The sequence below is a fragment of the Dendropsophus ebraccatus genome, chromosome 6, assembly GCF_027789765.1.
Source record: "Dendropsophus ebraccatus isolate aDenEbr1 chromosome 6, aDenEbr1.pat, whole genome shotgun sequence".
NCBI lineage: Eukaryota > Metazoa > Chordata > Amphibia > Anura > Hylidae > Dendropsophus > Dendropsophus ebraccatus.
In genome coordinates this window covers 35435877-35449053 of record NC_091459.1, presented here as the reverse complement: position 1 = coordinate 35449053, position 13177 = coordinate 35435877, and the positions used below count along the sequence as shown (strand labels likewise).

The following is a 13177-nucleotide window of genomic DNA, read 5'->3' as shown; positions in this document are numbered from 1 at the left end:
CCACCATCATTTATGTGTTTAAAGCATCCCCGATCTCTGTGTGCATGACTAAGGTGGCCCCATAGATGATTAGAGACCATCTTGGTCATATGACAGTGAAAGTTAAAGTAATATAGAGCATTTAAATAGTGCAGTCATGTCCATCCTGTGATCAGTTGATGCACCTTAACTTTTTTTTTTTTTTTTACCTCTAATCTTTTTCTATTATAGAGGCAGGCTGATAAGCCGACGGCCGACGTTTATACTGGGGCACACTGAGTAATACAGGTGGAATTCCGCAGGGCCTCTATGGGATGGCTCGCATGCCTCTGCTCCCAGTGGTGTGCAAGCCATCCCATAGAGACACTGTGTGATACCAAGGCAGGTAGGAATTCCACCTATATTACTCAGTGTAAACATACCCTAAATTCGCTCATCTTTGATTGCCACCCATTTCAGGTTCACACATGAATGTCAGTCAGTCAGGGGCGGGTGTATTGCAATGCTGGGAGGTTATATAGAAGCTACAATGTTGCACATAAAGCCAGTCAGGGACTTGTTTACATCATCTGTCTCAGAAGGGAGGGGGAGAGGCTCACACACAGATTTTTGTGTCTTTAGCAGAAAGCAACATCTCAGATCTTGGGGAAGGAGACTGAATAGATAATGACAAATATGGAATAATTTGTTTAGTTTCACCATGGGCAGCAACATATGAGAAGTTATGTCTCCAACCTCTTTAACAGAAAAGGACGAATGATACATGCTATAGATTCAATTACTATCCCAATGAACTGTATAGAGATCAAACATGTACCACATCCTGTTAAAATTATATAAGCATATTTCCAGTCATAAACCTTCATAAATCAGGTGTGGAAGGAGGCCACGGCCTTGTCGCCCCCCTCCCCCATTAGGCAAACTAGGGATAAAGTAGGCGTACGCTGTAGAAAAGGGGCCCCTTTTCCGTGGCGTACTCCAGGGACTCATAATGATAAATTTCCTCCTTAGTTCTTTGTGACATCTGAGATATTTGGATTGAGGGCTGCACGCTTGCCCTTATTCCGGACTGGTGACATGCATCCATAAAATACTGCAAACATTTCCTATGAAGGTGAAATGTTTAATGGACAATGCTTTCCCCTCAGGACACGGTACATTTACAAGTCTGCAGAGGATGCAGTGACAATGTGAATTTGGTAACCTTGAGTGACAGATGCCTGATACACGTTCTGTGAACCTAAGAGACATTTCATCAGGAAAAGATTGTAAGATTGATTCTGTAGCAGAATATAGAAGTCTTCAGGTTGGAATGCTATGGGCAGGTCTGGAGACTCTGTTTATAGAATGACATTGATAATATAGAACAGATACAAAAATATGTATGAAAGTGTCGTTGTCTTTTTAAACTTCAACATCTAAATCAACAAGGGATGTGATATAAAGCATGTTTGGAATTTACATTATTATTTTTATTATTAATATATATATATATTATCATCATGCTTTAAAACAAAGCTTACGTCATGGTGGAATTCAGAGGGAAGTCACGCCATGACCCCGCTCTGAATTGTGATGCTCCAGCCAGGGACTGCAGCTATTAGCCGGCATATTTGATATGGCTGCATGTGGAATCGCCCAAATTAAATTATTGCATTTCTGATTTCGCACGGTAAACGGTGTAAGCTCAAAAAAAATCCAAAGTGCTAAATTGCTGATTTTTGGTCACATTCTGGAAAATTTTAATAAAAAGTGATCAAAAGGTCACATATATGCAAGCAAGCTACTGGTAGAAAGTAGAGATCATGGCGAAAAAAAGCCAGCTCACACAACCCCATAGAGCAAAGAAATGAAAGCATTATAAGAATGGTAACAGAGCAATTTTAAACACAAAGTAATTTAAGTCGCCTATCATTGTAATCGTACTGACTTGAGGAACATAGATAATGAAACCCCCAGAATGAATTTTTTTTTTTTTATTTCACAGCACAAATAATATTTATGTCTGTCATGGCAAAGTAAAATTGGTGCCGCAAAAAATAAGGGCTCATGGATCTATAGGTGAAAAAATTTAAGTGCTATGGTGTTTAAACACGAGGAGGAATAAAATGAAAACTGTCCTGGTCATCAAAGGGTTAATTTTTTTGTTTTGTTGTTATGCTTTAAAACAAAGCTATACTTACTTGTATCAGGCTTTAGTCTCCTGAAGGCAGTCTTGTTCTGGTTGGAAAAAAAAAGACTAAACACATCCATTAATCAAATGTCTGCCTTCTCTGTGAGGTGGAATAAAATGAAAATTGGCCTGGTCATCAAAGGGTTAATTTTTTTTCCCTTTAGTTATCATGCTTTAAAACAAAGCTATACTTACTTGTATCAGGCTTTAGTCTCCTGAAGGCAGTCTTGTTCTGGTTGGAAAAAAAAAAAAAAGGATAAACACATCCATTAATCAAATGTCTGCCTTCTCTGTGAGTGTGCAGATGAGCAGGATTTCCTGCGTTTTTTTTTTTTTTTTTTTCCAACCAGCACAAGATTAAAAAGCTGCTTTCAGGCGTCTGGACCTGGATACACGTATAGCTTTGTATTAAAGTTACTCAGTACCCACATTCTGCCCCCCAAACTGCTTGTACCCTTGGATAGCTGCTTTTAATCCAAGAGCTGCCCTGGGGTCCGCTCGGCAGGTGATGCAGTTATTGTCCTTAAAAAATACTTTTAAAATTGCAGCCCTGTGTCAAATTAATAATAATGTAAATTGCAAACATGCTTATATCACATACCTGTTGATTAGATTTTGAAAGTTATAATGACAGTGACAATATAAGCATAAAACATATCAAGGAATATTTAAAGAACCTAATCTGTATTAGTCTGAAGGAAAAAAAAAGGAAAAGACACATGTTAAGGGGGTATTCTGGGGAACTAATATTACAGCAAAATAAGTCATGTTCAGTTTATTAAATAGTATAATATTCTTGTATTTTAAAAAAAGGCTTTCTCTGTCTGTGTTGATCAAAAGGCGGCTGCTGTAAAGTGATCTGTACAGCATTACAGTAAAGGATAAGTTTAAAGTGACACTGTCACCCCCTTTTTGCATTCTGACATCTCTACACAGGTGTAAATGGTAAATTTAGCAGTTTTCATACCTTATTTCATATCATATGTCATGGTGTTTGTTCAAGTAAAAAGTGTCCTTTTATCAACTGCAGATTGTATTAAGTGGGTGTGGCCTCGCGGCAATAGCGCCACTTAGCCCCACCCACAACTGCACTGTTAACCCGCCCCCTTGACGCCCATTGGTTGGCCGCCGAAAAGGGTGTGTGGCCTAGACCATTCATCCAGCCTGTTCCAATGGCCGACGAGGGGGCGGGGTCAACTGTGGCGTTGTGAACGGCGCTAATGCCGTGAGGCCACGCCCACTTAACACAATCTGCAATTGATAAAAGGTAACTTTTTACTTGAACAAGCACCATCACGTATGATATAAAATAAGGTATGAAAACTGCAAAGTTTACCCTTTACACCTTTGTAGAGATGTCAGAATGCAAAACGGAGGTTACAGTGTCACTATAAGTTATCCAGGTATTTCATGTAAATTCTTACGAGGTTAGGCGAGTCTAAAAACTGATCCTGAAGGGGTGCCATGTTCTAACCCAATGTGAAGAAATCAGTCGCTGACGCTGTCCTGTTTATCTTTTTGGCAGCAGAGGAAATATCCTGGGAGACTTTCCAGGACATGCACTTATCAGTCAGTACTTACAAGACGGTCGTCTCTAATAAGCTGTCAGTCTTAAAAATAACAATCCAGTGCAAATCCCAGCCGAACCCTTATATTTTATTTATACACTGTTACTTCCTTTATACTTATTCTAATAACTATTTAGCATTTGTTTCCGCTGCTAGTTGGCTGTCATCTGCCGCTCTGTTTGGACAATGTGGGATGACTAAACAGAACAGTGCAGAAACTGTGAAACATTCATCAGGCAAGTAAGTATCCTCACAAGATCTATATTCCTAGAAAAACCCTGGAAAGTGGTTGTCTCCCCTGTCAGACACAAACAGCTGCGGGGAAGTGTAAGATGTGACAAAGTTCTGACTCATGTGGGGAGGGCATAGGCTGAAAATGTTAATATCCTGAAAACACAAATCCCTTGTTGCCCCGATGTCACAACTACGTCAGCGTGTGCTGCTAAATTATTTCAGTGCAAAGCTTTCCAAGTCTTACTAAATCAGGTTATGGTTTAGATTTGTGGATTCACGGCCGCTATAAGCTACTGGGTCCAGTTCACACTCCATCTGGGAGGTGACTGGTTTCCTTTTACAGGATGCTTCTGTATGGAGTAGCACAGCCATATATATAAATGTAGGTAGCCTCTTTCCGTCATCCATTTGACAGATATAGCAGAAAGGATCCCTTAACACAGTGTGAAAAAACTTCTAAATGCATACTATACCTACCTACAGCGCCGCGGGACAGGAGAGAGACCGCAACACTGTAACTCCTGGAGGTACAGGCTAGGGAGACAGAGCTGTCCAGAAAAGCCCCACACTACCAAGCAGCCTGATTACCGCAGCGGGAGGGTGCCGTGGCTTACTCTAGACTCCAGTCCTGGCGAGGAGGAGGGAGGAGGCAGAGCGGCACACACTCGGGTGCACCATTATTATATAACAACCGTTTTATTAATAAGTACCAATTACCAAGGTACTTTACCCTTAAGTGCACTGAAGCGACCCTGTCTGCTCTTCTATAATTGCCCATCACTGCACATTGTTTTCAATGTGGTCATCCACTGAGCCGTTTTTGGCCGTTCTGCAAAAAAAAGTAGGACCTGCACTTATATGGTCCGTTTTTACAGAAAGGAGGCTCCAATAGAAGTCAATTGGTCTGTATTAAATGGATGACATAGTAATACATTATCAATGTGCCATCTGTTGAAGCACTGCCTATCAACTTCTATGCAGGCTCGTCCCAGGGGCCATTTATTACCGTCCGATCTGTTTTTGTAGATTCTCAATAACTCATGCACAATAGATGTATCACTGATGCCACATTGATGGTTTTTCCAGGACCTCACTGATGCAGATTACTGGGGTCCCGGAAGAAAAGCTGATGCGTGGATGAGACTTTAGCTTTTGATATTCATGGATAAAAACTAAATTTTACGTAAAGAAAAAATATTTCAGCTCATATATTTTGACTTTATTTGAGTGCATGGGGAATATGCTTGTGGATAGGATCTGACAGAATATGAATTGGTGTATTTATTTTTAATACATTCTGTTTTTAGTAAGATGTAGTGGCTATGACACATCAACTACAAACATTTTATGTAATGGAACACCTTTTTCTTCTAGGTCTCAGAATACATTACATGCTTGCAGATACCAATCAAGGCAACATAGAAAGAAAGTAGGCTTAACATGGAGGACTGTGGTTGAATATTATAACTAGGGATGAGCGAAGCTGCATTCACAATAAAGTTTGCCAAAATTTTCTTAGTTGACCAAGCAGGTCAAACAGGTTTTTGCAAACTTCATTTTAAACATTAGTGAAAACACCTCTGGTGTGTCTCGGGCATCTTCAGCTGCCTCCAGCCCTCTTAGCCAATTACTGACTGACGAGAGTGACAGCCTGCTCAGCCAATCACTGGCCACAGCTCAGTCTCATCTCAGTTAGTCACTGATTGGCTGAGTGGGCTGTCACTTTTATCTCTGGAGGGACAGCCCACTCAGCCAGTCGGTACATATGAATATATTTATATACATTGGATTCCATTCAAACAGATTTTATGAAAACACAAAAAACACAACACAAACAAAACAGGGCAGGAACATCATTTATCAGGATATGTGGCAGACCTCCCGGGACACAAATTCAGGACTTTCCTGCAGGAGACACATAGACCCAGTTGAGCTGAGTTGTTGTATTACTGTATTTTCATGTAATTTGTGTGAATACATGTTCTTCCACCTGTATGTTCTTAATCGTTCCTTTGTGTGTCTTTTAACTCTAAAGTTGCCATTTTTTGTACATTTTTTGGGGGGAGGGATGTATAGGAGATTTAACATTGTGGTGCCTATTACTTACTTGATTAGTTTCATAAGGGAAATTCTAATGTAGGGTATATTGCTGAGCTACTATTGTACTTCATGTGTAATGTTCTTATATGAGAGGGAGGAGAAGGCTAAAAGTAGCAGCAACAGAGGTAAACTTTCTCCTCAGTGTGAGGATGTTTCAGGCTGGCTGTGTATAAGACTCAGATTAAGCCTTTACAAGCAGCTATGTCCTCCTCTAGCAGATTGATCTTTTTTAAACAGCTATGTCCCATTACAAATTATAAAAATTTTATTTAATGTAATGTTATTTTTTAGGGTTTTAGAATGTATAGGTCCTCTTTAATACATTTAAAATGTAACAATCCATTAAAGAAGCACCCCCACCCCCTTTTCTCTGTGCTTTCTATAAACAGGATCCGAGGCAGCTCCATAGAGTAACATTATGAGACCGTCTTGGTCATATTTCTTGGTACAGAGCCAGGACAGAATGCACTTTGTGTGGTTTTCTTTCAGGTCATTCTAGTGACTTTTTGGGGTCTCATCACCCTGACAAATTAAAACTTTTGGCATGTCTCTAAGGGCCCTATTACATGGGACGGCACGGCACGGATTATCGTGCAAAAAATTGTTATATCGTTCGAATTTAAACGATAATCGTTCTCTGCAATTGCAGGCAACAATCGAAAAATCGTTCGTATGTCGTTGATTTAGATCTTAACCTAAAATTATCGTTAATAGTTCGCTAATCGTTCACTGTAATTCCACATTTGTTCGCTCAAGTTCTGCATTTGTTCACTAATAATTCAGTTTAATTGCACATTGTTCATTGTTTTGCTGGTATCAGAAGGAAAAAAATGATCATAGTAACGATCGTAACGAACGACCATCGTTCTGTGTAATATGGTGAACGATTTTACGTTAACGATAAACAATCTCCTTTGCGATCGTTTATCGTTAGTCGTTAATTCTTAAAAATAGCTCTGTGTAATAGGACCCTAAGGTATTTCAAGTTTTTTTTTGAAAACTGCGACCCTTTAACATAATAAATCTTTGAAATTGCGTCAGCGTGTGTACGTACTCTGGTACCTTTTCTTGTTTTTTCAGCACCATGGACAGTGATTTATAGTCTGTTCTGGCCATGACAGTTTCTGCTCCTTAAAGCGTACCTGTCATTAAACAAAACTTTTGACATGTTACAGGAACCTGTCAAAAGTTTTGATTGGTTGGCCATAAACTTACAAAGGACCCGCTTGGACAGAGATCATTACAAGCCAATGAGTGAAATGTGCTATTGTGTGCTTCTCCCGCATCGTATTTGTGATTGTGGGGGTCGGATTGAGACCCAACCATTCAAAACTTTTAATATGTCAAAGGTTTTCAAGTTTTCACGGTCAAAAGGTTTTTTTAATGGTTGCCAATTTAAAGGAGTTAACCAGGATCTAGGAATAAAACACAGCTACTTTCTTGCACAAGCAATACCATGTCTGTGTGTGGTATTATAACTTGGCTCCCATCAGTTTAATAGAACTGAGCTGCAAAACCATACCCAAACTAAGGACAAGAGGGGTGCTGTCTAGAAGGAAGTGTTTTATTTCTGTGCCTGGATAACCCTGTTAAACTGGGGCTGGGAAGTGGCTGAGATTGATGGAGATACAATGTGATTTTAATATTAAAATAGAATAAACATGAAACAATTGCCTTATTCAGTATCCTGTGTATGTGTCTATAGCACTAACACCATTACAGATTAAGTCTTAAGTTGATAAAGTGATCTTTAGTAACATAAAATTAGACACACCCCCCCCCCCATAAGTGCAGTGAGTGTTGTGTGAAGTCCACTGTAAAAGGAGGTGGACAGTGGGCTTTTTTTTAGATTCTTCACTTAATGTAATGCTGACAACATTTAAAACTTTTAAGGGGGATTCACATGTAGCGAATCGCAGAGGATTTCACGCTGTGAGTTTCGCTGCGATTCCCAGCACTGTCCTTTTCATTCTGCTACGACTATGTAAAGCCCAATCCCCCTTAACCTGTGTCAGCCCGGCAAATACCTTACTAGTCCTTGCTCTGGCCTGTTACTGTGGCTCCTGAGATCCTCATGTCCCGCTCAGCCAATCACGATCACTTGCTGTGGCGGGCTGAGGCGTCAGGATGTCGGGAGCTACAGAAGCAGGCCAGAGGGCGGAGCGGTGAGGGGGGATGGCGCCTTACATGTAAACCTATTCAAAGTGACAGTCCTGGAAATTTGACGCTGCGAGTTCGGCAGCTAAATCTGCTGTGATCCCAGTATGTGTGAACCCACCCTTAAGGGGTACTCAAGTAAAAAAAAAATCTTTTTCTTTTAATGAACTAGTGTCAGAAAGTGCCAGAGATTTGTCATTTGCTTGTATTAGAAAAAAAACTCCAGTCTTCCACTACTTATCAGCTGCTGTATGTCCTGTAGAAAGAAGTGTATTATTTCCAGTCTGACACAGTGCTCTCTGCTGCCACCTCTGTCTGTGGCAGGAACTGTCCAGAGCAGTAGCAAATCCCCATAGAAAACCTCTTCCACTCTCCAAACTGGAAAGAATACTCCACTCCTTGCAGGATATACAGCAGCTGATAAGTACTGAATTTTTTAATAGAAGTAAATTACAAATCTCTGGCACTTTCTGGCATCAGTTGAAATGAACAAATTTTATTTATTAATTTTTTTTTGCTGGAGTGCCCTTTAATATAACTGGGCATAGACATTAGAAATTAGTAATGACTAGAGATGAGTGAACCTGGAGCATGCTCGAGTCCATCCGAACCCGAACTTTCGGCATTTGATTAGCGGTGGCTGCTGAAGTTGGATAAAGCCCTAAGACTATGTGGAAATCATGGATATAGTCGTTGGCTGTATCCATGTTTTCCAGACAACCTTAGAGCTTTATCCAACTTCAGCAGCCCCGGCTAATTAAATGCCGAATGTTCGGGTTCGGATGGACTCGAACCCGAACTCGGTTCGCTCATCTCTAGTAATGACCTGATCTGGTTTCATAAAGGCTTCAGCAGATATTACCTGTTAAACACTAATCGGCCATACAGTTATTTTAATATTGCCAGAAACTAAATGTGTGCTTTCTGTTTATGTGCCAGGGTTTTGAAGATGCCTACTGAAAGCATAATAACCATCATGCTGCCTATGAATTCTACAGTTGCCATCCAGAACGCTACAGGGGATGAAATGTGTGAAAACTGGAGAGAAATTCACCACTTGGTTTTTCATTTGGCAAATGTATGTTTTGCCTTAGGACTGATTATTCCCACAACACTGAACCTCCATATGGTTTTCCTGCGTGCTTTACTATGCCTAGGTACGTAAGTTGTGCAATATAAATTTACAATATAGATTGTTGTCTGTATAAAATATATCTCTGGCTCTTAATTTCCACACTTTTTTGTGGCTTTGTTGAATTGAAAATTGCTCCAAAAATGCTTTTTATTTTGTGCTTCATGTCTTTTTATGCAGTTTGTGTGGCGTTCTTTTTAATTACCTGTGTTTTTTTGTTTCTTTTTCTGTGGATTTTTTTTTGACTGGCAAATCATCTGATTCTTTTAATCATGTGACTCAAGGATTTCTCTTGAGGAATGCACCTAGAGAAAAAAAATACATGTATTTTTTAAGCCAAGAAAAAAAATAAAGAGCTGTGGGAGATAAAGGTTACAACTGGGTAAAAAAAAAAAAAAAAAAAACTACCAAGAGAATGCTGTTTTTTGAAAAACTGCCACCAATCCCCAAGAAGTGCATCTCAAGTTTCGCTTTATAGGGAAACAACATCAAGTTACAACAGTAGCCAATAAAAATATGAGTAAGTTAAAGAGGATGTACCACCAGGTACGTCCTCTTTAAGCTGAACCCACGGATCGAACAGTGCCGTCACGGGGAAGCCGGTGCCGCTGTCCGTTTTTCGGATCGCGGCCCGGTTCCCGTGCATGGCGCCGTACTATGCACCGGAACCGGCCGGTGCTCAAGCACTGGAGGTAGGCCGGGCCGCCCCCAGTGGGAGGGAATTTCCTCCCCTGTATGACGCGGCTCCCTTAGAATGAATGGAGCCGTGTCATACAGGGATGGAAATTCCCTCCCACTGGGGGCGGCCTGGCCTGGCTTGAGCATTTTATGAAGGCTTCTAGAAGGCAGGCTGTACTAGAAGACCTACTATGGCAGGCACAAAGGCCTTCAAAAAAACTCAGACTGCCATGGTAAATTATCATACCATATCATATCATATCATAAATTATCATAAGCCCTTCCTTTAAGCTTCCCATTCTTTTTGAATCCACTTCTGGCATTGGCTCAAAAACCGCAGAGGCAGTTTTCCAAAACCCTGCCATGTATGACTTCAGCCTCGGGATCATTTTGAGCGATAATGCTTCTTATTCACATAATAAACAAATTCCCATTAAACGTTTGTAAAGTATATCAGGTGAAAATGATATTGTGCTCACCGGCGGTGACCTTATGTATTCTCTATTAAATACAGAACTTATTTTCCTTTTAATTAAACATGTCATTTACTTTGATGCTTGTTGAGTGACTTTGCTTTCCCAACTTTCAGATTGCGGGGAGGAAATATAAATAGGTCAGGGAGTTATATTGGCTGGATTAAATGCCAGGGCTTGACACAAGATTTGTGACTTGGTAGAAATCCTGAAAATTATAAGCCATAGATCAGAGGGCCCTGCAGAAGTGACATATTTTTTTGTTGGTATTTAGGAAATGTGACAGCTGTGAGTGATTGGTAATGCTTCTTATTTAAATGAAAGCGATACTTAATGTGTTTTTTCACTATGTGGGATATTTCTGTGAATCTTTTCAGAATCATATTAAATAAGTCAGGGAGGCTTGAAATGGGCTACCTTCTAATAAATAGTGTATAAATCGTGCCTAAGGTCTCTTCCAAGTAGATAATTTCATATTGGGATTACTTTTTTTTTTCCAGATCATGCCTTCTCTTGTCGTCACTAGCTTATAATGATATTATTGCTAAGTTGCTTATAGCCCAGGTAGTAATCTGTCGACTGATTTCTAAAATGTTAACCCCCTAAGTGTTTTGTGCCGGCATTTGAAAAGGGTCAATTGACTACTTTATTTAGTAATTTTTCTGAGAGATGTAAAATACACTCCTGAGGGTGCTTTTACATGTAGCGTTTCGATGGAGTTTTAGAAGCCAAAACTAGATTACCAAAAAGGAGGAGTATTGTGTTTTTATTTTACTTAAAAACTGCATCAATTCCGCTACTGTTTTACAATTATTGTGCTTTTCTGTGGTTTGTTTTCCTTTATTGAAAAAAAACTTGATCAAATTAGCATGTGTAGCACCCTAAAAAAGTTCTTACTAGAGACTAGGGAAGCGGGATTCATTTAGCTGCATAAGAAGGTAAACAATTGGCTTTTATATCCCGCTCCATGGAGAAGGTGGAGACAGCTCAAGGACTGTATGGAAAACATGGATAGAGCCATCGCCCTGCCATGATTGTTTTTTGGGCTGACTGGATATAGGACTTTAATGATATATTTCCGAGACCAGTGATTCATTGTTAATACTGCTTTTGTTGTGATTCCATACTATCAACTGCCAGGGCCCTGCAGTGTTTTATGATGGAATTAGGGATGAGCGAATTTACAGTAAAGCGCTTAGCCAGGCTCAGCGGTCGGCCTGTTAGCCCTCTGTCCTTGAACACTGTGCAGCTTCATGCCACTCTCCTCCAGGTGCCTGAAAATGCTGGATCCAATTCTGGGAAACTGAGAGAAGTTTCTCAGGACTGGATCCGGTTTTTCCTGGCACCTAGAGTGAAGCAGCAGGCTGCCAAACCTAGCAAAGCGCTTTACTGCTTCTGTAATTTTGTTTATCCCTAGATTAAATGATTATGCATGAATGTTGTTTTGCATTGACATTATTTTAGCTTTTTTGCGAACCCAGGGGACAGCTATTAATGTTGTTTTCTTTGTTATATTTTTAAAGGAGACCTGTCACCCCCCGTGCCGGGGTGACAGGCTCCCGACCCCCCGTTACAGCCCCCTATACTCACCTGATTCCTGTTCCGGTCGGGTCACGGAGATATGAGTGCCCAAAGCCCAGCACGCGCTCACAGGAGAGTCCGACGCTCATAGAGAATGAATGGGGAGTCCGATGCTCCTTCATTCTCTATGGGCATCGGACTCTCCTGTGAGCGCCCGCGCCGGGCTTCGGGCGCTCATATCTCCGTGACCCGACCGGATCAGGAAGCGGGACCCGGCAGGATCAGGTGAGTATAGGGGGCTGTAACGGGGGGTCGGGAGCCTGTCACCACGGCATGGGGGGTGACAGGTCCTCTTTAACTCATTTGGGGGTATTAGTACTGCCCTTCTAATACCAGTTGGGGAACTGCACTTTCCAAACACATTAAAGCAGTGCTTCTCAATTCCAGTCCTCATGGCCTCACCAACAGGTCATGATTTGAGGATATCTCATACACAGAACACCTGTGATATTACCTGATGTGCTGAGTATAAATATATCACCTGTGACACACTAAGGAAACCCTCAACACATGACCTGTTGGTGGCCATGAGGACTGAAATTAGGAAGCACTGCATTAACCTCTTAAGGACATATGCCGTACGGGTACGACATACATCTGCAAGAGGAGTTCAGCAAACATGACAGCTGCATCTAGCTTTCTTAACCCCGTAATGGCGCATGACTGATATACCCGTCATGCGGCCGTTAAGGGGGATCAGAGAGGGCCCCCGGCGTGAGCTCTCTCTGCAGCCCGCAGTCCCCGGTTGCTATGTGCAGCCAGGGACCGCAGCGGCCGGCTATTTAACTATTCAAATGCAGCTGTCAAAGCTGACAGCTGCATTTGGATAGTATCTGTGCCCCCTGTCCCTGGTGCAATTTTAAAGAACATTTTTTTTTTTCTATAGGAGGTTTTAATTTTTTTCTGGTTTCGCAGCATATTTTATGCAAAAATTACATCTGCCATTACAAAGTACAGTTAGTGACGCAAAAAAATGTGGGTTTTTAGGTAAAAAAAAAGCAAGTGCTATGGCCTTTTAAACACAAGGAGGAAAAAACGAAAACGCAAAAATGAAAATTGGCTCCGTCCTTAAGAGGTTAAAGAACTAAGGTCTAAAGACAAC

The 13177-nt window shown here is 41.0% G+C and overlaps 1 protein-coding gene across 2 annotated transcripts in view; it reads left to right on the top strand.

Annotated features, from left to right (window-relative positions):
• Positions 1-13177, top strand: part of POPDC1 (popeye domain cAMP effector 1) — a 52797-nt gene that overhangs the window by 17188 nt on the left and 22432 nt on the right. For both annotated transcript variants that reach the window (XM_069974782.1, XM_069974783.1), the window contains exon 2: positions 9151-9368. In XM_069974782.1, coding sequence (XP_069830883.1) covers positions 9161-9368 — 208 coding nt within the window. In that variant the 5' untranslated portion in view covers positions 9151-9160. The remainder of the gene's footprint in view (positions 1-9150; positions 9369-13177) is intronic.